The sequence below is a fragment of the Alosa pseudoharengus genome, unplaced genomic scaffold (assembly GCF_046254945.1).
Source record: "Alosa pseudoharengus isolate Yale_2024_CS ecotype anadromous, Long Island Sound unplaced genomic scaffold, YU_APseudo_1.1 YU_APseudo_1.1_scf_14, whole genome shotgun sequence".
NCBI classification, from domain to species: domain Eukaryota; kingdom Metazoa; phylum Chordata; class Actinopteri; order Clupeiformes; family Clupeidae; genus Alosa; species Alosa pseudoharengus.
This window is the reverse complement of record NW_027468609.1, coordinates 9683983-9710322: the sequence shown is the minus strand read 5'-3', so window position 1 is coordinate 9710322 and position 26340 is coordinate 9683983. Positions and strand designations below refer to the sequence as shown.

The 26340-nt window shown below is 43.3% G+C and overlaps 1 protein-coding gene across 1 annotated transcript in view; it reads right to left on the bottom strand.

The window, feature by feature from the left end:
* The window catches only part of hcn1 (hyperpolarization activated cyclic nucleotide-gated potassium channel 1), a 54768-nt gene extending 28729 nt beyond the window's left edge, over positions 1-26039 (bottom strand). The window contains exons 1-3 of the mRNA XM_076283183.1: positions 25684-26039; positions 19126-19549; positions 858-1019 (exon numbers count right to left, since the gene is read on the bottom strand). Of these exons, the coding sequence (XP_076139298.1) occupies positions 858-1019; positions 19126-19549; positions 25684-26039 (942 nt within the window). The remainder of the gene's footprint in view (positions 1-857; positions 1020-19125; positions 19550-25683) is intronic.
* Positions 26040-26340: the final 301 nt, after the last annotated feature.

Here is a 26340-nt window from a genome sequence, read left to right as displayed (position 1 = left end):
ATCAAATTACTTTTTATATGATAATGATGTTGTTTTAGTCTCATCTGATCCAGTCAGGATAATGAAACTGATCTCATCCTTTCTGGACAGACTGCACAGAGCCAGAGCACTATCCTGAAGCTCTAAGCACATTATAAAAAAGCAGAGATAACAAATCCCGATGAATTCATTTTGCATCACTTCATTTTGATGCAGTTAGCTGATAACAGGCACGTGTGAAAGTGAAGCTGTGTGAGAAAGGACGTTTCAGCAGTGGGGTGTGGTGGGGGTGAGGTCTGGGTGGGTGACTCATCCTTATACCACTTAGTTAAGTATTTGAAAGAACTTTTGTGTGGTTTCCAAGAACTTTAATCCATAGCTGGGCTTGAGTTATAAGGTGATGTTTAACCTTGAGCTATACAAAGTGACGATAATTGAAGAGTGTAATCCAAGAATAGTGATATCAACAATTTAACTGAACCACACATTCACTGGCTTAAAGAAAATTCTCAATCCTTTCAATCGGCTGATTAAAAAAGGTAGCCATTCCATACCATGATTTATTTCTCTAGAAAGCCGTCCATTGATTTCATCACTCAGTCAGCTCTTAAGGAATGTTGAACTTCTGAGGTCGTACATATAATGCAGTACTTTATTCTGCTTATCACTGCTTCAACACACCTTGGCTGGAGGACATTCCATGCACCCTTGAGCAGCCATTTAATCAAGCCCAGCGGCCATCAAAAGCCACTAGAACTCAGTGACATTTGATGGGGGAAAAGGGAAAAAAATCTCCTGATGAAAATCTGATTTGAGCACATAAAGCAGTCTGTCCAGTGAACAGGAAAAACGAGAGTGAAAAAGCGTGTGCCACTTACCACCATGCCATTTAAGGAGACCCAGCAGTCTGGGGGGAAGTCCTGCAGCAGGGGCACCAGGAACTGCAGACAGCCATCCCAATGGCACAGCAGCAGCATCATCCCGATCAGGTTAAAAATCCTCACCACCGCACTGGCCAGGTCATAGGTCATATGGAAAATCTGAAACATGACAAGAGATCGGATAAATATCAAATGTATAAAATCAATACGTTTTGAATGCAAAGGTTACAGAAATGTGAAACACTGCTTGACTATTCAAATATATATAGCATAATATAGTGTGTAATATAATAGTGTGTGATGTGTCACAGAAGGCTGCTGTAACAATCTTACTGTATTCATAAAGTATATTTAGTATAGAACTCCCTTAGTTCATCTACACAGATATGTCTCTAACATTCTAGTTATTAAATAAATGATATCTGGCAAATAATGAGATAATTGTGTTATTGTAAAGATTGCATAAAACATTTGTAATGTGAGCTTCAATAATGAGCAGCTGAAAAACACACAGAGAATTGCCACCCACACACTCACATACAATCAGGCACACTATTTAAGACAGAAAACACAAAGACTCCACATGCCTAACCAGAATAAACAACTCTTATATGTGGCTTAGGTTATGATACTTGACCGCTACTTATGATGGGCATGATGTTCTGATACTCAAGATTCCTTCTGTGTCCTTCTGTTTTATTGATCCCATCTAGACAGTGTGCATGCATGCCAATTAAATCTCCATTTAACAACCAGGGCACGCCAGAACAAGTGATTCACAACCAGAAAATACAAAGAGATCACACAGACATCTGAAAGGGAGACAGCAAAGCCTAATATCTTTGATATTGCAATGTAGATAAACATCTCAAGTCAGAGAAATGGGGACTTATATTTCCCTCAGAACCCCCAAGGTCAGCAATCGACCTGACTTGGGCTGAGGACAAAAAAAATCCATTTTTACCCAGGAAGTAAATAGACAACAGACCAAAATAGGACCAATGAAGACAGAGAGAGCAAACCAGAAAGGGAAGGAGTGTGTGAGATAGAGAGAGAAAGAGAGAGAGAGAGAGAGAGAGAGAGAGAGAGAGAGAGAGAGAGAGAAGGGGGGATTTTGTGCAAATCTCAGCTCCAAATGGACATCTTGAAATATGTAGTAAACAACCAAATATCACTGGCATAATACATCTGAGAAGAATAATGTGACTTCCATTCTATTTCCTTAAGTAGCTACAAACCAAAACCAAAAGTGTTTAATTTCTGCCATGAAGAGATCTTACACACACTCGTTATCTATGATAATTATCAGAATCAGAATAATCAGAAATTCATTTGGCAGATCATGCTAGTATGAAGGTGTCTCCACCACAATTGTTCCCACTGTACAGAGATGATGAGAAGCTACTGTTAGCACAGATCTACATTAGAGCAATACTTCAGACTTGTGGTTTAATCAAACCAAGGATCTATATAAAAGAATGCAATCTGCACCATGGTTGAATGAGTCAGTGTAAAAGAGGTTGGTGACATTAGTTCTGGACAAAGCCAACTCTATCATGCTGCTGTGAATGGGTCATCAATTCAGGCCCTCTCATTTGCATACAAAATCCATTATTTTTTTCTGCTTATTATGCTTCCCACTTTGGCCCAAGCATGATTCTTCAGTGTGGGAGAAAGCTGTTCTGTTTCTGCATGATAAAACCAGTCTCCACACATCCACATGCCAGAATGTATGGTGGGCTGTCTTATCTGAGTGTTGGGGTAATTGCTATCTACTTTTAAGGTGACAAGATTGCTTTCTCCATAAACTCACCAATGCATGGATTTTACGGTTATTTTAATAGGTTCAGTATGGGAGCAATGAGGGAATCATGAGTTAATTTTACACACAGAAAAACCCACTGACAAGGGAGGCTTGTGACCTTTAGTTTAACTCAAGTTAGCCTCTTAATCAGGGCTGAAGCCAAGTTTCTTTTTGGTCCACATGCTCACTGGTCCACATGGTCTGTGGATTATGAAATATAAAAAGGACCAAAAAGAACCATATGTTTACTCACAGTCTGGTTAATAAAAGTCATAGAATAGCTGATACTATGTAAAAAAAGTATGACATGATGTCAAATACTAGATACTCTCTCCACACCATGATTTGAATTTTAGGATCCAGCCATCTTCCACCTTAGCAAATGTTATTTTACAGCAGGATGACATTTTTGTATCATTAGCTTAATATCTTATAATGAATGCTTTATAATTATTATTTTGCCATTTATTCTCCTTGACATTTAGCATTACAGTACATTACGCTAAATCTGATCATGTGGTCACGAAAACAATGCAAGTGTATGACGTATCTGCAGTCCTGTTACTGTAATAACCATCTCGGAGGCTAAGAGCAAGAGGACAAGATATTGGCACTGGGAATTGTTTAGAGATTTTGTACAGTGACACCTGGCAACTCCAGACATCTCTGCCTGCATTTCGGCTGCTCAGCCTCGGGGCAGTTTTCCAACCAATTACTTGGAAGCCAATCCTCCATGTTTACATCTTGGCAGTGCACATCCTCAGCACCATATTAAATGTCCTGCTTCCCCCTGCTGCAGGAATATAGCCACCGGTGAAGACAGACCAGCACCGGCATTCATCAGGGAAATAACACCTTCACATTGAGGGGAACGTGCTGTGGTCCTCACGTGGAGGTGAACTGCAGCACAAACGGCCTTCCATGGCAAAGGTGATGACGTAGCAGGAAATTGATTTACACTCAAGGTTACTGACACAAGGGCAAACATCACTTACACAATGAATGGGCTACTCTGGGTCAGCTGTTAACCCCTGCTAAATGGTACGTATTACAGAGTCCAGGTTTAGAAAGTAAAACATCCACACTTTTCACAGGCTACAAATAACATTGGCTTTGGGTCGGTCAAGAACTGACTTTAGATCAGAATTATAAACATGACTATAAGCCCACATGGGACATGAGTGAAAGAGTAAAAATCAACTATCTGCTAGTTAAATCATTGAACATTTTGTGCCCCTTGTCACTGTGCCCCTTGTCACATATATAATGATTCAGAAAGCTAGGCATTTTCACTTGAGATATTGAGATATTGAAATCTCAATTGTTTTGCATACAATAGGCTACATATTAAAGAGCTTAAGGTAAAATAATGTATCAGTCAATTTGAAAATCAATGTAGTATATTAATCTAAATTCTGTTTATGTTGTGTTATATAATGTGATGTTTTATCTTTTCCTTATGAAGTAAGATTGTGGCATTAGAATAAGCAGTGACATTGTCATTTATAAGTGTATGATATATTTCTGCCTCTCTTTGTCTCTCTCTTACTCTTTCTCTCCAATACTATTTGTTATTGTTAGACCATCACCTCTGCAGAATTGTCTCATGCTTAGCAGACGTTCGTCCCTTACCCCAAACCTCAGCTTTCTCTCCCTCTCAGTTCCCTTCTCTCCGTCCCCTTTGGAGTCCTGTCCCTCTGCTTCCCACCCAGTGGACAACCCCTACCGCCTCTCAGCCTGACACTTGACCGTGACGCAGCACCAACAGACAACTTAGAGGATAAGGCGCCCTGGTGCCCAGTGCAGGTGCCCAGGCCTGTCCCTCCGTATGTGGCCTCCCGCAGAGACCGCTGCTGACACGGCACCACGCGTTGCCCAGGCCGTGCCAGGGGCAGAGACGGGGGCGCAGCGGGTTCAGACAGGGCGTCCGAAGCTCTGCGCGGTAGCGCTGCTGTAACTCCATTAATCTCTCACAGCCATTCGGCATGGGCCCGGCACAGCACGGGAGGGGACGCTAAAATTAGCTGCAGCTGGCTCCGAGGGGTGGAAGTCTCAACAGCTTTTTCCCGACTCAAGCCTTTTCATCCTCTTTTCCTACGGATGCAAACACTGTTTGATTACACACTTAGACGCACACCAGAGAACAACACATGGGGGGGGGGATAAGAGAGAGAGGGAAAGAGAGAGAAAGAGAGAGAGGGAAAGAGAGAGAGAGAGAGAGAGAGAGAGGGAGGAGAGGCAGATATTCCTGCAGGACCCCTGAAAAAAGTGATAAACAGGAAAGAGCACATAGGCCTATTTGAATTGCTAATGTTTCACACCACTCCACAGATATGAAGAGCCCCTGACAGCCTGTCTGCAAAGTCTGCGTCAACGACAGATAATTGAAAACACAACAAAATAGACAGAGAAGGGAGGGGGGGGGGCAGGGGGGGGGCAGGGGGGCAGGGCAACCAAAGAATCAAAGCTGTGGAGAATGGCGCTGAGCATCCTCTTGTGTTTAGCTTAGCAAGGCCTTAACAGCCTCTGTCAGGTTGCACCTGCACAGGCTTGGGAATAACCTTGTAGCCAAACCTCTTCCTCCCAAAGATAGTCTGCACAATTTACACTCTCTGTTCTGTCTGCATAGGAACACTGTACAGTATAAACTATCAACATCAGTCCTGACATGACTCGAAAAGTCATTTTAAATATGCCTACACAAGCTGGTACATCCTGACAGGTTTAACAACCTTTAACAACAACAACAGTCTTTTTGGACTGTGACATGTTTACTGTACCCCCCTTCAACCTGTTGTAAAATGCCTGTCCCATAATGCAGATGGATTAGAAGGGCTATAACATTGGTTTCCTTGATAGATTTGTGTACAAACCCCAGGTAATCCGAATTAATGAGTTTATCACATAAGGTGCTACACCAAACACACAACAGACAGCCTCTGTGTCTTCATTAACAAGGTCAACATAGCACCATGTGTGTGTGTGTGTGTGTGTGTGTGTGTGTGTGTGTGTGTGTGTGTGTGTGTGTGTTTGTGTGTGTGCACTCAACAAAACACATTGAGAAGTGAATGGGGAGGGCATTTGTATCAAATATTTCCAAAAGGAAAGTGGTCTGTGTCTTTTGTTTTGCTGAGCACTGATAAAAAGTTGTGCATTTTGCTAGTGTTGAGAGGACATTAGTTCTCATGATTGCACAGTGCTTCTGAAGAGCACATAACACTACAGACAGGATTTTCCCATGGCTGTTAGCTACTGTTACACGGCACTCTCTATTGTAGGGTTTGATTTAAGTGTATTAAACAGCCAATCCCTTAATACTTTGCACATCACCCTGGCAGTGAAGTTACCAATGGTGAAATATTTTGGATGATTCAACTGCCAACATGCTTAAGAGTATAAAACACATTTAACCAGCCTTGCCCCATGTCAGCAGAGAAAGTGGAACTTGCAGGATCATCAAATATACGATCTCCATTTTTAAATTACACACAATGATTGACCTCTACGAAAGGTTATGAAGGATTAACAAGAGACTAATTTGCCTGGATTAAATCCACCACTCGTTATTACGTTGGGAGATGACAAACTGTTTCCAGGAAAATGGCTTTGGCTTAAAATCCCCTTAATATACTTTTGTTACAGAAACAATAGTTGCGTTGAGTGGACTATCTGAGACATACTGGAAACGAGGGGCAATTTTCAGTTGTGTTGTTGGCAATTCAATTTCAGTTGTTTGCTCGGCTTGTATGCTTGGGAAGAGATGTGCCTCGGGTCACAGACCTAAGAATCCAACACACCAAATGAGGCAGAATCCATCTCAAGAGGAGGAAATATGACTCATAGTATTTTCTTTTGCCCTTTCCGCAGCTTTTCGTCATTAAAAAGAGCGCTTCTGTTTGCACCCCTCCATTAAATAAATCATGCATGTGACATCACGGGCTCTTTCAGAGAGTGTGAAACTCTGCCGAGCCTCCTGCCGAGAGGCACAGAGAAGTCAACCCAGAGGAGCGACTCCACAGCAACATCTAGCGCCTGCCATGCGGCCAATCAGCACGCTCGCCGCCAATAAACCATGTGCTCTTTCCACAGCCCAGTGGTGATCATCTGAAGCACACCAACACAAAGACAGTCTAAACCTAAACGCTGCGAATCACTGATAGATATGCCAACTCATTTTGCAGACTTATGCCATTGATTCTCTAAGTACAGTTTTCCACAGCTTCGCCTATGAAAAAAAGCCTGCATAGCTCACCAGCTGACCCAAGTGTTATCTGAATACTGACATCCCACATCATTTCCCTTCCACCTACCACCTCCCTGTTTCCTCCAATAAGTCCCAGCCAGCTTCATGCATATGGAGGAGCCCTGATCACTGAGGATAAGGCATCCGCCCAGCACTCCACCACTATATCTATCGCTCTCTTATCAGCATTAAACTAATTAACTTCAATTCATTTGAAAACTGATCAACTCTTTCCTCAGCTCAGTAGTTCAGTAAAGTATTATAATATGGTTTATGGACAGTACTCTAATCCCTGAACGCAGTCCCTTTCTGTGCCATACAAATGGCATATCAGTGCAGACACCAGAGGTTTTGCTTGCCTTGTTTGATTTAGCTGCTAGGTGAAGTCCTTCTCGAGCAAAACTGACCTTGATATTAGCTGATGATAATAATTGTGCTGGGAAGGAGATAATTAAAGATAAGGTAATCAATAGAAAAACAATTAGTTTCTGACATCAATAATGCACTGTAGTGTAGATGAACGCTGAGCTGGTTTTAAATCCGAGCAAGGAAATGCTTTAGAGCAGTGTTTCTCAAAGTGTGGTCCGGGGACCACTGGTGGTCCGCAAGCTGACCCAAGTGGTCCGCGAGCAGACATGGTAAAATATAATATAGATGAGTTGTTTGCAATATTGAACCAAATTGTATGTAAATCCAGACAGTTCTGCAACACTGCTTATGTAAGCTAAGCCAGTTTAAATTAATCTTCTGACACAATAAGCAAGGTGCAAATACAATAAGCAAGGTGGTTCAGTGAGTAGGTCTACTGTGTAATATACTGTTGAAGTAGGTCTACTGTTTTTTTTTTTTTTAGCTAGGTGGTCCGTGAGGTTTTTTTTATTGGTTAAGTGGTCCTTGGTCTGAAAAAGTTTGAGAAACACTGCTTTAGAGGACTGTTAAATGTGCACCTTACTCTTCTTTCACCAAATTAAGTGCACAGAGGAAAGAGGCAAGACCAATCAGACAGCAAGAGCTTTAAGTGTATGAAATTATATGTCTAATACATAAAGTCCATTCATCAGATTTCATCACTTTCATCAGGAATTATCAGGGAGAGGGGGGAATCAACTAGGGGACCAACATTAATAGAAATAGCCTGCTGTCTATGCCACTGTGCATTATTTAAACAAATTATCCTTTGGAATAGGTTTGAATGAAGAGCGACATCATTTTAAAAAGCCTCTCATCTCTCATTTCATGTTTTTGTTTATATGAGGCCCCCTAACTACACACACACACACACATACACACACACACACACACACACACACACACACACACACACACACGTATATTCCCAATCCCCGAGACTTTGATTATCTTTTTATCATGTTTCTGTATGTTTGCTGTTACATTATGTCAGACAATCTTGGAGAAAAGAGAGAAAGCCATCTTGCCAGGTAGTGGACTCACCACATCCCCATAAATCATTCCATCATGTCAAAGATAAAAATGTCAAAATCTCACTCTTATCCATTCATCCATCTATCCATATATTCACAGGTCTATTTATGTCTATTCAAGAATGAATAAATTGCCTCAGCAATCGATGTGCTTGTGTCCAGTGCCCACACGGTCATCTCAGGGGGACTTTGCCATTGAGCATTCATCTCTCCCCTCACTTCCCATCCTCCCCTGCACACTTGGCCAGCTCCAGGGCGGCGAGCAAGCTGCACATCTATTTTGGTCGCGTGAGCGTGATAACCTCGACTCCACTGCTCGCTTAATCTGTTTCCATTGCGAGGCGCAGCCTGCACTAGAGGCCCAGAGACACAGTCGGGGCCTCACATCCTCCACACGGCCGCACAGGCGGACGGGCTGCACTCAAGAGTTTACGTGGAAAAAAACAACATGGCCAAAACCCATGACTTGAGGAAACTCAACAGCTTGAAAAATGAAAGAGACTTCCAACAAACTAAAACAATAAACTGTGTTGAATGTACTGAAGGGCAAAGTAGCAAAAAAACTTTCAAATACAGACACTGAGCCATGCATTGATGTAAGATTTATGTGGAACATGCCAGAGTCAACACCGAAAATATATTGTGAGACATGGGTTTCATATTTCAGTGCTAAACAAAACTAATTTATGGCTGTAGGGTGGATGGTCTATTGATTCCTTTCTGTAAGACGATAGCAGAGACAAAACAGCTACACAGGTCTCGCTTGAAAAGGCAGTCACTCATACCCCTGTGTACTGAAGGAAGAGAAGCGTCCAATTTAGTTGATGACATTCTCAAATACCCGCTAGATGCACATGTAGCGAGCCTACCGCTCCTCTGGGTTAGATCTGCACATTTTGCACAGCAACTTTGCACATACTGGCACTCATCAAAAGGACTGCTTATCTGAATCCCCCCTCCACTACAAGCTGTGCTTGATTATAAAACTAACTCTACAGCAATAAAGGCTCGACTTGAAACTGCTTGTTTGTGCTAACTGGGTTCTTCTGCTGCCTCAGTGACTACTTGCGCACAACCTAGCAATCATTTCTCTGACGGTCCATTTGGCATTGGCTCTGTTCTCAGATCAGGACTCACACTTGGCATGTTCACATTTCCCAGTCAGAATCCATCTTCTCTTTTTGAGCCAAAGAAGGAAGGAGAGCCATCACGCATACTGTATGCAGAGTCATTTCTAAGGAGGGAGCAACCGAATGCTGACTGTCCCAACCTCAACCCAGATTCAGTAGAGGAGAGGCCATCCACCATCCCTAATTATCCCACCCAAAATTACCACACTTTAAAAATTCAGCAGCACCACATTTCATGGTTGTGTCAGCTGAGTGATCACACATGACTGAGTTGCCATATTCCTGATCGGATCCTAAATAACTCACTGGTCTCCCAAAACACAGAGCTCCCATCCAGCCACAGCAGGAGACGGAGATAGAAAGCAGAGGAGCTTTCATCTCCAACGCTCTGGTTTCTCATCTCATCCTCAATGACAGGATAAATCCTAATGATTATGGGAATGCAGTGTAGGACAAAGGTTTATATCTGGGATTGAAACAATATGTTACAATGAAAACAGGTGCAGCTCTTGGCTTGAGAAGTGGTGGCGCTAGCCAGGCTAGCTCTCGGCAGCGTAGAATACTGTTTGAAGTCTTTGTGGTTGTAGCATGTATAAAGAGAAAAGGCAGCATGCTAAATAGTTATTGTTAGAATAAATCAAAATCCAACCAAACTGTAAGAAGACCGAAGGATCATCATCATGAGGTAGGACTTTATTTTCGACAACAATATTTATGACTTTAATGAAGAACTGACTTACAGTAACCTGTTAAGCATTTAATTTGTCCTAATGACAAGGAAAATTAGACAAAGATATTAATACAAATCTGTTACTGAGGGAAGCTGCAGTAACCAGCTTGATTTAAAACAAGGAAGCATTATTTAATTTACTCTTAGACGTATTATGGATCAGTGATAATGCCGAAATTTAGCAGATTACCAACTTCAAAAAGATTTAACAGGCTGCTTGCTAGTAAACATCATGCTCATTATATCATATTGCAATGACAAAATCATCCATGCACACATACACCCCCCTCTCTTGTTCTCTCTCTCTCTCACACACACACACACACACACGCACACACACACACACACACACACACACACACATACACACACACACACCACTCATATAGTGTTCTCCACTTGAGGTCCCATCAAACTAAGGAGTCTTGATATAGCATAAGATTATGACCTCTAAAGCCTGTGTCACTTTCACTTCTTGGGGTCTGCACATAACACTCTGTGATATCTGTGAGAGGCTTTATATTAAAAGAAACAGTCAAAAGCCAAAACCTTGACATTGTCTGTTAAGTGGGACTTGTGTGCTTTATTTCCACAGTCAGTAAATGCCTTGAGGATTGGTTCAGTTGCACTGAGAATGTATCATATCCACTGAACTCATTAATCCAAGTGCATTAGGCTGCATGCCAACAGACCTGAGTCCTGACCTTTTATAAAAGCATCTGACGGTGACCAGTGGGGGCGGACGACACCCATTCACAACGGGCAACGGGACTTAAAGTCAGATAAGTCCCTTTGACTCTTTAACAGGGCTCAAGGAAATCCTGTTGTTGCTTCGGCCAGTCACCTGAGGGGTTTATCCTTAGCAGGGGGGACAGGATGGCCAGAGACAAGAGCGGTAAACACACACACACACACACACACACACACACAAACAAACGCATATAATGTGCAAAGGCCAGAAAAGATAAAGCTTGAGCCATTCAGTTGGTTAAAGTTGGATGAGTTGGACCTGCCCTTATGTGAGAGGGAGTGGCTGGAGAGAGATGGAGACAAAAGGATGGAAAGGGGGCAGGCTTGTTGGACTGCAGCGCCTGACCTGCTGTTTCTACAGTATGTACACAAGGGCACTAAGACTATAAATCTATCTGTGGTCAACACCACCTCATCGCCTCCAGATCTCCCATGACTGCCCTTGATCCGCTCTTGGACCTGGACGCGGTCAGGATGCTGCCCCTTGCAACACAGCATCCATCCATTTTTGCTACATAGAGGTTTAGCGACAAAAGGCTACAATGCTACAAAAGCCTTGGTACAGGTGCCCGTGGGGTTCAGATCCCACCTGCGGTCATTTCCTGTTCACGTTCAGGCAAAAAGTATACCAGCTGTTGTGTATTGATATATCTGCTGATACTATTCCAGGGATATCCTTCAGTATCTGTTTTGGAGAGATTAGAGGAACTTTAGTACAATTGCATTAGCATTACCAGTAAAAGTGAGCAGTTTGTGAAATCTAATTAACCTTTGAAAATTGGCTTCAAACACATAAAACCTCAATTTGGACATATTGTCTGATACTAAAATAAGTAAAATAACTACACAGGCGGTTTAGATGAGTGAAATGAGAGACAGGCTTGTGTCCACAGCTGCTCGTCCAGTCTGCATCACCACATTAACTTCATTACAAAGAGGAAAAGGCGTCAATGGGCCTAATCACTTGATGTATTACAGCATCATCTCTGTCTCTCATGCATGTCACAGTGTCACCTTAAATGATGATATCCATAAATATGGGCTGCAATGGAACAGTCAGCCATGATTAAACATGCATTTCAGCATGAATCTACTCTCACTGCCCCCTTATTCTTGAGAATGCTCGACTACTTGCTCCAAAACCTTATCCAACCTTTTCAATGCCTTCATCTACTACAGATCACACAGACCCCTCCCCCTCCCCCATGTACATAGTATGTCTCAATAGCCTATCCACTGCTAATTAGCCAACCTACCAGCAGATAACATCAAGCCCATCTCAAGGGTGACCAAGTGACCAAGACAATAAGCAGGATTTTCTTTGCTCTCTCTCTTTGATACAGGCAGATATTTGCATTCCAGATAATCAAAAAAACGGCATTTAGAGTTATTTTGCTGTAATATCCATGCAACCACAGTAAGGGCTTACAGACCTTCCAATCCTTAAATAATGAATCATATTTAATTAATAATAATTGAACAAGTAGCAGAATGACATAGATGAGTTGAGAATCAGACTGACTGTCTGTTTACATGGCTTGCCCGCAATGAACACTAGTAATCCCTAAGGATTAGCACTAAGGTGGAGGCATTCCCTACAAGGCCATGGCTGAAGGGAAGCTACATGTAGGCTATATGTGTGGATGCTACTCAGCATCTGTAAAAGGAAGTATTTATAAAAATGGGACCTTTACCAATATGTGTCCTTGTGTGAATCCCTACACTCTGCACAGTGCATTCAATTGGGAAAAACGGTCTGGTATGGAGAAGCAGGTGTTACTGGCTCGGCTGGTATGACTCAGCATTTGTGAGCACTCTGTGCTTGGGCTGTGCGCCTAGCACAATTACATATTACAAGAAGGCGGGTGTTTCAGAAGCACCCAAAACCTGGTCAGGCTAAAGTCCCAGACGGGAAAGCCTGAAGCGCTGCGAGATCCCATACTATAGCTACATTATCCCAGGGTGGGAAAAGCAGGAGTAGGGTGCAAAAATAGCTTCCGTTCCAAAAATGGAAGTGTCCAAGTCCGATTCCCCTTGGCACAGCACCATGCAGCGAGTAGCAGAGGATGTACTCCCAGTAATTGGATCTAGAATAGCAGTATCTCCTCAAAGGAACCTCGAGTGAAAATATCTTTGGCTTCTCTTTAGAGGGGGGAGAGATAATGAGCACAGCATAATCTCTTCGATCCTCTGCTGATGGTGTGAAGACCATTCACTTCTCCTTCTTTTTTATCACTCAGTTACACACATGAATACAATATTATTATTATTATTATTATTATTATTATTATTATTATTATTTAATATTATGCTTTTATGCTTCTGAAGCGCTGTCATTTTGATTGGACTGCTAAATCTAAACATGGCAGCTATGCATAGACAGGTACTACTCACAGACTCTATGCAGCCTACCTGTAATCATGAGCAATAAGCTATTACAATGAATTTGACTGTGTGACTAAGGCACTCAGTGTTGATGAATTGGAAAAAGTCTTTAAGTGGCTGCATGGATGAATACAAAGTGCCAACCAATTCTCAGCCCTTGAAGCATATGTTTTATTTATTTATTTATTTATTTATTTATCTGCTGGGCATGAGGAGATTTACATTTCTCCAGGCTCTCCCACAAGCCGTCTTGAGCCCCAGCGGACGCGGTGAAGAGCGACAAGTGCTTGTTTATTTCTGCCAGCAGGAGATAGCTGGGTGATTGTGCTGGCCGAGAGCACATGGAGCACTTTTGGGGAGATGAATTGTTAATTGAGAGGAACTGCAGTAAAATTGCATTAGCATCGCCAGAGAAAGTGAGCAGTTTGTGAAATCTAATTAACCTTTGAAAAATGGCTCCAAAAAGCATAAAAAGGCTCGGTGGAAACATTTATCTATCATGACACACGTGTTCACCATCAAGCCGGTGCCAACACCTCCGTTCGACAGCATCCAACTACAATTATGGATGCAAACTATGGCTACGTACGCACGTCAGGCTCAAAAACAGATTTAATATGGATGACTAAGGCATGGTCTGCGAATCTGTGTGCCCTCCATCTGAAATGTACTGAGCATGTCCATATAGCACATGGCCTGGCTGTGGCTGGGGATTCCTTTGGCTTGATTGTTCCCTCTTACAGTATGCGATGAGGCAGATGAGGCAGGCCGCCTAGTCACATACATGCACCGCGTGAGGAGGATTTTCAGCTCCTGAAGACAGCAGCTTTCACACGCAATGATGAGGACGGAGGGGCGGGTCTGTTCGGGCTCAAGAGGCTTGTGTCTGCAGCCGCCAGCGCAATGCTGGCAATCTCGCAGCCAATTACGCTCGCCTCTGCGTGCTCGCTCACGTTCGCCTCTGTTTCTCTTTCTCTCGCTCTGTCTCTGTCTCTCTTGTTCTGCCTGCCGTGAAGTGGTGCCACCCACATTTTTTTTCCCTTCCTGTTGGGTTTTTTTTTTAGTCAGTGCTCCATTTATGTCTCGGGCGCTATTCTTCTCTGCGTTGTGGACGAGACAAAGAGACCCTGTTAAACAGTGCAGTCGTGACAGCTGTTTGCACTCCACTAAGGAGATTCATTCACAGTATGGGTGTCTCTGGCCAACACAGGTCTAATGAGGAGCGCAGCACCTCTCAGAACAGCTTGCAACAACAACATACCCTGACAAATGTGCCCCCATCACCTCTGGTGTTTATTAAAATCACATTCTGACTGTTACAGGGCTCAAAAGAGCACAGAAACAGCCCAAACCCAAACTGTAATATGGCGTCCACCTCTGAGCCAGCATAATTTTTATTGGACGCATTCCTGCGACATTTACTGCAAAGTAAAGTGGCTGACTGGACAGGAAAACAGCCCGAGTGATTCATAGTGTCCTGCGTGGGCCATCAGTATATCTGGCCAATGTGACTCACCGGGTGGCACAGGTTCCCTGTCACAGGCCAACAGCTTAGAGATCTGGACCTGTCACTTCTTAAAACCCTCACCCCTCGGTGCATGTGCGAGTGCTGCCAGACATGCACTGGGACTCTAATCCCTGACGCTAGCTGGCAGAGTTGCTGAGGCAGCTAACACGCTATGGACTTACACACCTTCACCTGTCAGGACCTTATGCCTCCTGTCCCAAACAAGGCACGAGCCAAGTGGCCTCATTCCACTCTCTTCCTCAGACTGGTAATGCGTCTTTGTTCCAAGGTGTTCTAGAAAACTGGAAAAATCTTGCCTGTACAAAAACATTGCATGATTCTAAAGTTCTAAATACTTTTTTGTAAGAGTTTAGTTGGAGAAACAAAAGGTTGGAGGCAATAGCAGAGAGAGAGGAAGAGAGAGAGAGAGTGCAAGAGAGAAAGAGATTGATGTGAGGTTTTTTTACTGAGAGGTTAGTCCTTAGCTGAGCCCTAGAAAATGTCCCCAACATGTCCTGGAAAAACTGGGCGAAATTAGGTCTAATGGATGACCTCAGTGCAGATCTGCTTGCATACTTCACTGCCGTTAAATACTGCTCCAGCCCCTAGCCGATGCCCCTGTTCAGTCAACGAACTTGATACATAGGTCGGTTGGCTCAAATTTCCCCTTTTCAGATCAATTTACTCCGCCTAGTGATGGCTCATTCCGCCTGCCTGTCTGCCAGGTGAAGAGCCTCTTAAAGAGGCAGCGCTCCTAAGATGCTCCAGGGATCTGCACGCTGTCTTCCCTAACCTTTTCCCCAACTCCTAGAGACGGAAAAAGGTAAACAGGGGCTGTTAGGAAACAGTGAGCCGCTCTATGTCAGGGGATGCACCAGCCATGGTCTGGAATAATGACTGTGCTGAGCTGTCACCTACACCGTGGGTGAGCAGCTGTGTGTGTGTTTGGGGCACAGGCAGGACCTAACCTCCCCACCTCAAACCGTGCGCCGCTAATGTGCGGCAAAAGAGCTGGTGTGATGAGACAGATGTGTCTGCAGTCACCATGGGGATTCATTTCCCAGCATCCACTGCATCTGTTCATGTGAATGCTAGTTTTTTTCTCTCTCTCTTTCTCCAAAGCCAGATAAGTGAGCACTCTCCATCTGGTTCCTCATCACTCTTCCTGTCTGTCCTTCCATCAAGTTTATGTGACTGTTGGCACTGATCTAAATCAAAAAGTCGTTCGAGATAAGCAGTTAAGAGCAATTCAAAATCTTTCCATCTACAATGAAAGAAATGGGTGGGGGGAGGGGTATAGAAAATTCTGTACATGAACACAAATACAACAGATTGTATAACATTAGAAGTCAGAGGCATCTACAGTTTAAGTCAACATGATGCTCATTCTTTTTAGTTTCCCTAATGGATGACAGGGGATAAAAACGAAGGCTTAGCTCTGTCTCATCCCACAAACGGAATACTTATATCTTTCTTCCATCAGTCATTCTCTCTCTCTCTCTCTCTCTCTCTCTCTCTCTCTCTCTCTCTCTGTCTCTCTCTCTCACTGCAGAGTGGGTGTGCCCAGCAGGAGTGTATATCCGGTAATAAGAATATTCCAGTGCCTCATGCCCATTACGATGGCTGTCTGTAAATAGACTGTTGGATCTATTTAATCCATAATAATCTCACATGATGGCTGAAAGTAAAAAGAGATGATGCTGGCTGCAGAGGTCGTCCTCATTCAGAAGGGCACAACAGACAAGCACAACGGAGGTATACGGCACCTCTTCCCTGCATTGTTGCAGTCAGGTGCAGTTTGTCAGACTGCTCCTCTGAGACTGTGGTCAGCAGCACTGGCGGACCACAGGGGACTGTGCTTTCCCCTGTCCATTCACTCTTTCCAGGCCCCCTGTGCTAACTGTCTCAAGCCAGTTCTATTTCCTGAGGATGCTTGGGTCCTTCAACATTTTGAATTGTTTGTGAACAAAAAGTGATATTGCCTATTGGGCATGACATTACCTCTCTGCCCCTACACTAAATAACATTATGCACAAGCTGTTTTGATATATATATTATGTACAGTAAATATTACCCTTGCACCTCCATGGATATACTGATATATACCATAGCACTTCACTTCATCACCTTTACTGACACACACTCCTTCAGGTTATAGTATTATTTCCCTGTAGAGATCTGGTGGTTACACTTTCATTTCACAGCTGTAACTTCATTTCATCTATCTATCTATCTGTCTATCTCTATCTATCTATCTATCTATCTATCTATCTATCTAACTACTATGTAGTCCAGGCTCTTGTGTTCCTTTACAACAGCCCCCCCCCCCCCCCCCTCACAGCCTTATAATGCCTGTATGAGTCTTCACGGTTATGTGCATGTATAACCAATCGATAGATCTAATTCTACCCAAACAGTGTTTTAGCTGGAAGATAAGCGAGGAGAGGAGAGGAGAGAGTGTGTGATTTATCACTCCCTGCAGCACCAACACTCTGAGCTTCAGCCTCCTTACACGGTTTTTCCACAGTGGTTGGTTTGCAAAAAGCCCCTCATGGACGTGCTGCTGATGGGGATTGTGGACAGCACATGAGCATGGTACAGAACTCCTACTTTAAATGCAGCTGTGCAGAGCAGATTGGGGCATTTGGAGAATACACATGCACGAGCACACACATACATACCCACTCACCTACACACATACATAACACACACACACACACACACACACACACACACACACACACACACACACACACACACACACACACACACACACACACACACACATTTACAGACACACAGACCCACAAACACACACAGACACACTCATACACACACATACACACACACATTCGTGGAGCTGTGGCCATTTTCTGGCAGTGGCCTATAATGTGTACTGAGCATACAAGCTCATCCTGCGATAAGCCTCCATGTTGTGCTATCCTGAGGTTGTCAACCCTGGCAACAGCTCGATAACAGCAGTATGTGCCAGCACACCCATTCAAGGGAATAGGACTCCGGTTAAACAATCAAAACATTGGGACAGGATAGGGCGGGGCAGGGTGATTGCTGGGGGCAGGGAGGGGAGGTGAGGGGAGGGCTGCTAGCCCTTCTCTAGCAGGAGCACAAAAAGATGGTGTCATGGTAATTCAAGTTCTAATTGCGAAGGAGAAAATGTGTCATCAGAGAAGGGCCCTGGCGATAAAGAGAGCAGGAGCCTGTCATGGAGATTCAGCGAGCCACACAAGGTTGACCGCTGTCTGTCTCTCACTGCGTCTGATGGCCGAGGCCTGTCCAGATTCTTGTCACATTCTGCTCACTTGATCAGGCATACCTAGGTCACTGCAATCATTTTGGAGAGGGATATACAAATTTGGCCCAAGAACTTCTTGTTGCCGTTGTTCAAAAAGCTTAGTTAGAGCTGTTTCCTAATTAAGGTCAGTAGTGAGGTACACGGTCTCCCCTTCACGGCAGCACTCCAGCACAGTGCCGTGTTTCATTTGGGATTCTGCCAGTGTAATGCACACTTCCTAATGAGCCCGCCAAAGGAACTGCACTAGATACCTCGACGCCAGCCGCTGCATGGACTGCTATATATCAACATCCCTGCCTTGTTTACAACATCATTCAGCCAGGCCTCAACAGTGTCCTTCTATACGATCACAAGTGCCTAATTACAAATACACTTGATACTCTTACATGTGATACACTTACAATTGTCTGAATGATAAATGAGTGTTTGAGTGAAAGAAAAGGGGCAGCTATCCTCTGCCTAAGATGGATAAATCTAGGTGGCAGCTTGGCTGAGGAGTGCTAGCCTTCACTGCTGCTCCACTCAATAGAACTTGAGCTGAACAGACAGGAAAAGCAATGCTGCTTCTGACCCATCCGGCTTCTTCTTAGCCAGTACCATGTGATTCAGCCCTCAACTGGCCGACACTCATACATGCACCCACACAGACACACACACACACACACACACACACACACACACACACACACACACACACACACACACACACACACACACACACACACAGAGAGACACACACAGACACACACACACACACACACACACACACAGACACACACACACACACGCACACACACACACACAGACACACACACACACACACAGAGAGACACATACAGACACACACACACACACAGACACACACACACACACACAGACACACACAGACACACACACACACACGCACACACACACACAGAGACACACACACACACACACTCACACCACCACCAGCACTCACCTCCTCCCACTGATGAATGTATCGGATGAGTCGAGACAGTCTCAACAGGCGGAGCAGACTGAGGATTTTTGTAAACCTCACAATTCGCAGTGCACGGGCAGTCTTGTACACCTCTGAGTCAAACCCTTTCTCCACTATTAGAAAGATATAATCCACCGGTATGGAGGAGAGGAAGTCGACCACAAACCAGCTCTTCAGGTAGTTCATCTTGATGACCTTGGGGTCCAGGATGATCTCGGAGCTCTCCTCGTTGACAATCCCCGTCCGGAAGTTCATGACCAGGTCCACCATGAATATGGTGTCTGAGGCCACATTGAATATTAGCCAGGTGGTGGAGGTCTCTTCGGAAAAGAATGTTATTCCAACAGGAATGATGATTAGATTTCCCATCATCATGATGAGCATTATTAAGTCCCAGTAGAACCTGACAAAACAGGAAAGAGAGTTTGTAGCACAAATGTTAAATAAACTGCTGTAGTAATACAACACTATTGCAGCTACTGTATTACCCAGCTGAAGTGCTCAGCAGCACTTAATGCTAGTAGCTCAATAATAGAAAAAAACTAGAATTGCATGCACACAGCTCTCAAATACTCTCAACCAAAGTGGTACAGAGTCTGTAACATACAATAAGGCAGCATTCATCATACCTCAATCAGACTAAAATGGCTTAATTAGTCTCACAGCCAGCAGTGTATGACTGAATTGTAAGAGAGTGGTTTCCTGTAAGGTAGGAAGCCACTCTCCTGCAATCTTTCTGTAGATATGTTTCTAGATGGGAAATGTATGCCCTTGTCTGTGAACAATGGAAAAGGTCATGAATGTTGTTAATATGTGCTTTTGTCTTAGTCTTCATCTATTCCGTGACTACACCAGTTTGTGCCGCAGCACTGGAGTGTCCTCACCCTATGGCAAAGCAGATATGATGGAGTTCTCTTAAGCCACCTGGAACAGCCTGCGCAGTAAATCTAGTACACCTGTGTCCCATGTCAGACATGCCAAGGCATATTTTATAGACCCTTTCAACAATAAAAACAAAAACAATGCTTGAACGTTCTATTTGGTTCCCAATCTACTTCCTCTGCATTAAGATAACATATGAAATGTTAAAACAGAAGCCTTGTGGGGCCAACTATGATGCTGATAATGGAACCCTCTTGAAAGGGTCTATAGACACTTAAGAAAGACAACATGGTCTTTCCTGCATGTTCACATTACTATGTCATACGTGTATGCTAAGGAGGAGACGGAACAGAGCAAGACCATGTCCATGTATCCTATACTGTCTCAGATTATATTCTGGTGATAATGGTTATAGCTTTTTAGCAATATCACCCATTTATGTTTGCTCTATTCAGATATTTCAATGCAATTTTGTGAAAAGATCCTCTATACCTTTCAAAATAGCATGTCATTACTTCCATTCAGAAAACCTAATATCTCATACAGGCAATATCTGAAGTCACTGTATGCTACAATGCACCCATCTTTGCTCCTCAACAGATATAAAGAACAGAATCGTTGTTGTGTGTTGAGAGTTGAAATACATTATCGTTTTAAAAGCAATTTTGTGAGGTAATGCTAAAAGCCTCCATTTGACATTAAAATTGCCACAAACTGAACTCGTTCAGCAAGGGATGACTATTTGCTTTTGCTGAAATGTCAGAGAAGACTGGTGGGTGATTACTCAGGCCCCCTACTTTACAAAGCATGTGTTAACAGTTTACTCTTCAAAATGATGAAACAGAATATTTCATTTTAGATTTTATTTCATGTTACAGTAAAACAATACTGACACAGATACCATCCATGTATTTATGATCTGTAGCCTGTTTGATTGTCAGTGAAGAATCTAAATGTCTCCTTCCATTCGCACTGTCTCAGCATGGATCTGAAACATCATCTCTCACAATAACATCAGCGCAAACACAATTTAAATAGAGATCTCACAGACATGCGTAACTAAACGTTACTGTGAAATGAAATGCAAATACACTTTTGCAAATCCCTGGTAATGTTACAGAGCCAGAGATCTGGCTCTCCACCTCCCTTAGCACGCTGAGTAGGAGTGAATCAGCATGCCTGAACAAGAGGCAGGGAGTGAGAAGTAGCTTCTCGCAGGTCCTCAAAAGCAGACCGGCCCTTTAAGGGTGAAAGCGAGGTTGAGATTGGACACGCTTGTCAGAGAGCAGCATGAATGTAACATTCCTCTATCATGGTGTATACACACAGCAATGTGTTTGTCTCTCTATAGATGTGCGTGAGTGAGTGTGTGTGTGTGTGTGTGTGAGTGTGTGTGTGTGTGAGTGTGTGTGTGTGTGTGTCTGTATGTGTGTATGTGTGTGTGTGTGTGTGACAGAGAGAAAGTGAGAGACGGGAGAGGGGGTAGTCTTGACGAAATGTCCCAGCCACTGATAACGATGCACATCCATGAACTAAAATAGATGCTTTCAAGAATCCTATCTCACACTAAAACCCTGTCTGGTGCCGTAGCAGCAGCTGAGCCACTCGGCTGTAATGGATCTGCTTAAATAAATGAAGCCATAGGCCTTGCTTTATAAATATCTGAAGATCATGTGTCAGATAATTGTCTCCACTCCAACTAAATGGTCATCTCGCCAGTTAATAATATCCAACATGGATGTATTAAACCCATAACCACCTCATTCAACACCTCACGATGCAGGTGGAATCTTCGTTGAGGGCAGCTAAAGAGCCAGTGATCCAGTCTGATCCACTGCTGTATATCATGCAAATCAGATTGGGTTGTGCACTCAATCAAAAGGGAAAAAGAGGCCCCTGGCTAAAGCAGCGTCATGAACCAGAACCAAGGGATCAATTATTGAATAAATAGATAGAGGCTGTTCAAAAGAATAAATCCAAACAATGGAGCCGCTCTTGCTGGAGCTGTTTTTCATTGGCTTGTTGTTACAGATGACAACCCAACTGCCTGCCTGTAATGTCTGCCCTAAGGGACTATGCACTGTCAATCACAGGCTCATCATTTAACACATCCTGCCGCATCATGCTCACACAATGCACAGAGCATTCTTCCTGCCGCCTGTTTCACTGTCCTGCCGCCTGTACTGCATCATCAAAGGCGAGAAAATAGACACGTGACTCAGCCCTTCATCTCAGACCTAAACAAGAAGACCGCCGCATGGCTCTGACCCCAAACAGAGGTCATGCTGTACAGATTCTGGATATTTTGCCAGAAAACACTGGCATTACATCTGAATAATCAACATTGATCCCCAGGATAAACATGGGGTAATCTGTAACCATTAGACATGCTAAAAGCTATGCACTAAAGGTTGGAGAGTTATTTTGGTAACAAGACAGTAGGTTTTTATTATTTTGCAGCCAGTGCACAATGTTGACTTTAAGGCATTGTTCTGCAATATCAGTGTCGCTAAATAAAGAGAACCAGAGGGCATCAATTTTGAGTTGCAAGTCAAAAAAAAAGCTTCATTAGACTTGGGACACATATCAGAACTGCATGAGAAAAAAACACAGCTAGACCAAAAAGTATAAATAATGCATGCTAAAGTTGCTGGGTCTAAAAATAGCCTTTAATCTTGGTTTAGAAATCAGAGGGAGCTTTGATGTGTGGAGGAGTCTACTCTCCCATTCAAATCAGATTTTCTATGATGACTGTGATTAATTAATCAGCCAATAATTCTGAACAGGCATATCAGTTAAACGATGAATGCGTGTCACCGTGATAGACAAATTCCCCTTAAATCACCGGAAATCCACCTGGGAGATATCCCAAAGACCCTGAGTAATGACACCATCAGGAGCAACTCGGGCAGGTCTTCCATGGGTACCTATTGTTTTTGGTGATAAACTAGCCACAGAGCGAAACATTTGGATGAAGATTGCAAGTGGCAAAAGCATAGCACCAGATGACACTTGATGGAGACAGAGGGCAGACTTTCAGCACAAGGACAAAAGCTCCCCCTGAAAAGGCTGGGGCCAGACCTAGTCTATCTATGAATAATAAATATTACTAACCAGCCATTAATCTTTAAGCAGTCTCAGTATTAAGAGATGGCTGGATTGAGTTTCCTAGTGCTGTAAAACCCATACAAAGAATTCATGAATGGTGATGTCATTCACTGAGATGTTGTTCATTTTTATGTCATCATTAATTTACTCATGTCATGTCACTAGACCCTTAGATTTGTGAGAGTAGAACAAACATGTGAACTGAGAATGTATACAATATTGTAAACAGAAATGAATATGCTAGTGTGCAATTACTTTGTTTTGTAAGAAAACACAATGGAAAAGTCTGCCAACCAGTGTGACCAGTAGGATTTCTAACTAAATGTGTGGGTCTAAAATAGTCATACGGACCCATGCTTTGGCCTTAAGGGAGGGTTCTTTGACTTTGTGTCTAATATTCTTTATGAACTGTGTAAAGCCCACTCTATCATAACAGGAGAAATACGTAACACTTATGAATTAGTGAAACAGTGATCTGGGTTAAGAGGCTATCGGACTGAAATGTGACTTGAGAATTCCTAAATTAAGGTTGATGAAGTAATTCAAACGTGCCTGAAACATCTGCAGGTGAGAACTGATAATTTATCTTCCAATGGCCCAAACACTAGTGCATGCAGATTCTTTAGATAACCATGACACATCTGATAAATTGGCCTGCATTCCACAAGGGACACTGGTATCACACATGCCCTTTGTGCATACTCTGCAAAGGACAGTCATGTTACATCACTATGCTCCTGCACACAGTAAGCTTATTGAGTGTCATGTCACACATCTAATCCTCTCCAGGCCCTGATGTCACAGGCCTCTAAACACTGCCATAGCTGAGCTTCCAAATATGAGAATCTCATGAGTGATGCAATGAATATTACTGAAATTATTGCAGTGACTGCTGTTGCAGGTTCTGTTTTGTCCTGTTGACTTTATTAGCACTGTACCTATCATTTTTTAACATTGTGATTCACCCTTTCTGCCAAGGGTGTCATCCTGGCATAGCTTCACATTTTAGAAAAAGTATAACGAGTCCCTTTTTCATCCTAATGAGACGTAGCATGAAGTTTTGCACTGGAACGTCATAGTCGTACAAAATGAAGCGTATGTATGGACGTTGCCCTCTATTAGCCTCCGTTTCAGCACCCTGGACAGCGACGAGGAAGAGCAACAGCCGCGAGGAGGATCGAATGGGAGACAATTAGTAGGTTTTGGCGAATACCTGAGCTGCTGGCCCCGAACGAGCACGAAATACTTCATTGATTCTTTAAGAAGTTGTTGCCAGGGAAAACGTGCACGTGAGACGTGCCGTCTCCTCGACCAATGCACTACAGGAACGCAGGTCACGGTCCGTTCAACTCGGGTTCAAGTAAACATTCTCCTTTGAACATTCCATTTAATTATTTATCGCAATTATTAGTCCCTCTTACAACATGTATGATTTACTCACATGTAAAGGTTATCAGATGAGAAGGAAAAAATGTAGTAGCCTACATCTAGGCCATGCCTTGTTTATAGCAAGCTAGTCCATAGTAATAATCACACGTGAATGATAAGTGTTCTATTCCAGAACAAATAGGCATAGAAAGACCACATACAACACCAACAAATGACGATTGCGCGCTGAGATGATCTTTGCTATGTGTCAGTAAGGTGTGGACCGTGCAGGTTTCAGAACTGACCGACAACTGCAATGAAATATCAAAATTTGATGGCGCAGTGCTATTGACCCCTACATACTTTAATCACTTTGATGTATTGATGGAATAAAATGTGTCGTAAATTCGAGATACGTGATTAGTTGAACTGATATTTTTGAGAAATACACAGGCTTTTGAATCGATGTTTCATTTGTACCGATACATCCCTATTGTATTCCAAGTCATTTTCACAAAGCGCTGTATGCCACATTAAATCTCTGAAGATGGGGGTTGTTATAAACTACTTAACCGATAGGCTACCTATATTTGTAGGCTATTAACAACGATTATCACTATACTGGTTTGACGCAAACCAATGTCCTATAAATAACTGTAATCAGCGATGATTATTTCAGAATAGAGTGATAATGACAGCATTTCAGTAACATAGACAGCTTTGTATTTCCATTGAAGACCGTTAGCCTTTACAGACTAGCCAGCATGTTATGTGCACTACCGTGCGAGTGCTCATAAACTGTCAGATTTACCACACGGCAAGCCAAGACAATAGAACCCCTTATTGTACCATATTAGTAGAGTTTGTATTTGATCCTGCTGTTTTCTTTTACACAGTCTGTGTTTACCAGGATGACATTCACCATCATCTTTGACAAGGGCATCACAGACGTTTCTGTCGTCATGCCACGTTTCTCTCAGGTTCATCCGAAGACAAATGCAACACCTTGGTGTTCAAAATATAATGTAGTATGTAGTAAGCTGTAGTATGACACGATTGAGAGCGCGTCTCTGCAATGTGCTATGCGCACACGTACGCGTGTAATGACAGAATGGAATAGTGGTGTGTTGCGGACCCAAGTGTGGCATGGGCTGAGGAAGGTGACATTCCACGCCTTACCTAAAATCGCTATAGGGATGAATGATCCAGTATCCAGCCGTTTGAACCCTCTCCTGTTCTTTTTCCACGGCTTTCTGACTGCCGAACATCCGCAGGGAGAACTTATTCACCCCGGGCTGCATCATGGCTCCAAACTGCCGCTGCATGAAACTGTGTTGCCTGGCTGCTGCATCTATATCATCGAAACCGACCATGGTTTCCTCTCGATCCCCCTTTACACCCACAGAGTTACCGTGGTCTTTCATGTTCTGGCTCCCCATGTTGTTCTTCAGTATGGAGTCTTGCCTCTGAAACACGTTATTCCCATCCGCCTTCTCCTCTTTGTTGCTGGCGAACGAATTGGATTTGTCATCCATGTTTTCAAAACGCACTGTCTCCGGGACGGGAGGACAGACTACGCGCAAAACTCAAGAGGAGCCGCTGAAAGCTCTCTTGTTTCATTTGATGTCCTTCAACTGCTCAGCTCCGCTGCCTCCTTTGCGACTGGTGCAAACTGATACAGAGTTGTCGTGGACCTGGAGAATCAGGTTTCTCAAGTTAGCGCCACCTACCGCCAGTTTCTCGCTCAGTTTAGCTCACCTCAGCTTGGCCGTGGCAGCATAATAGCGGATACGGATGCACTACAACTTCAAAACAGCATAGATTTAGTTACTGTAA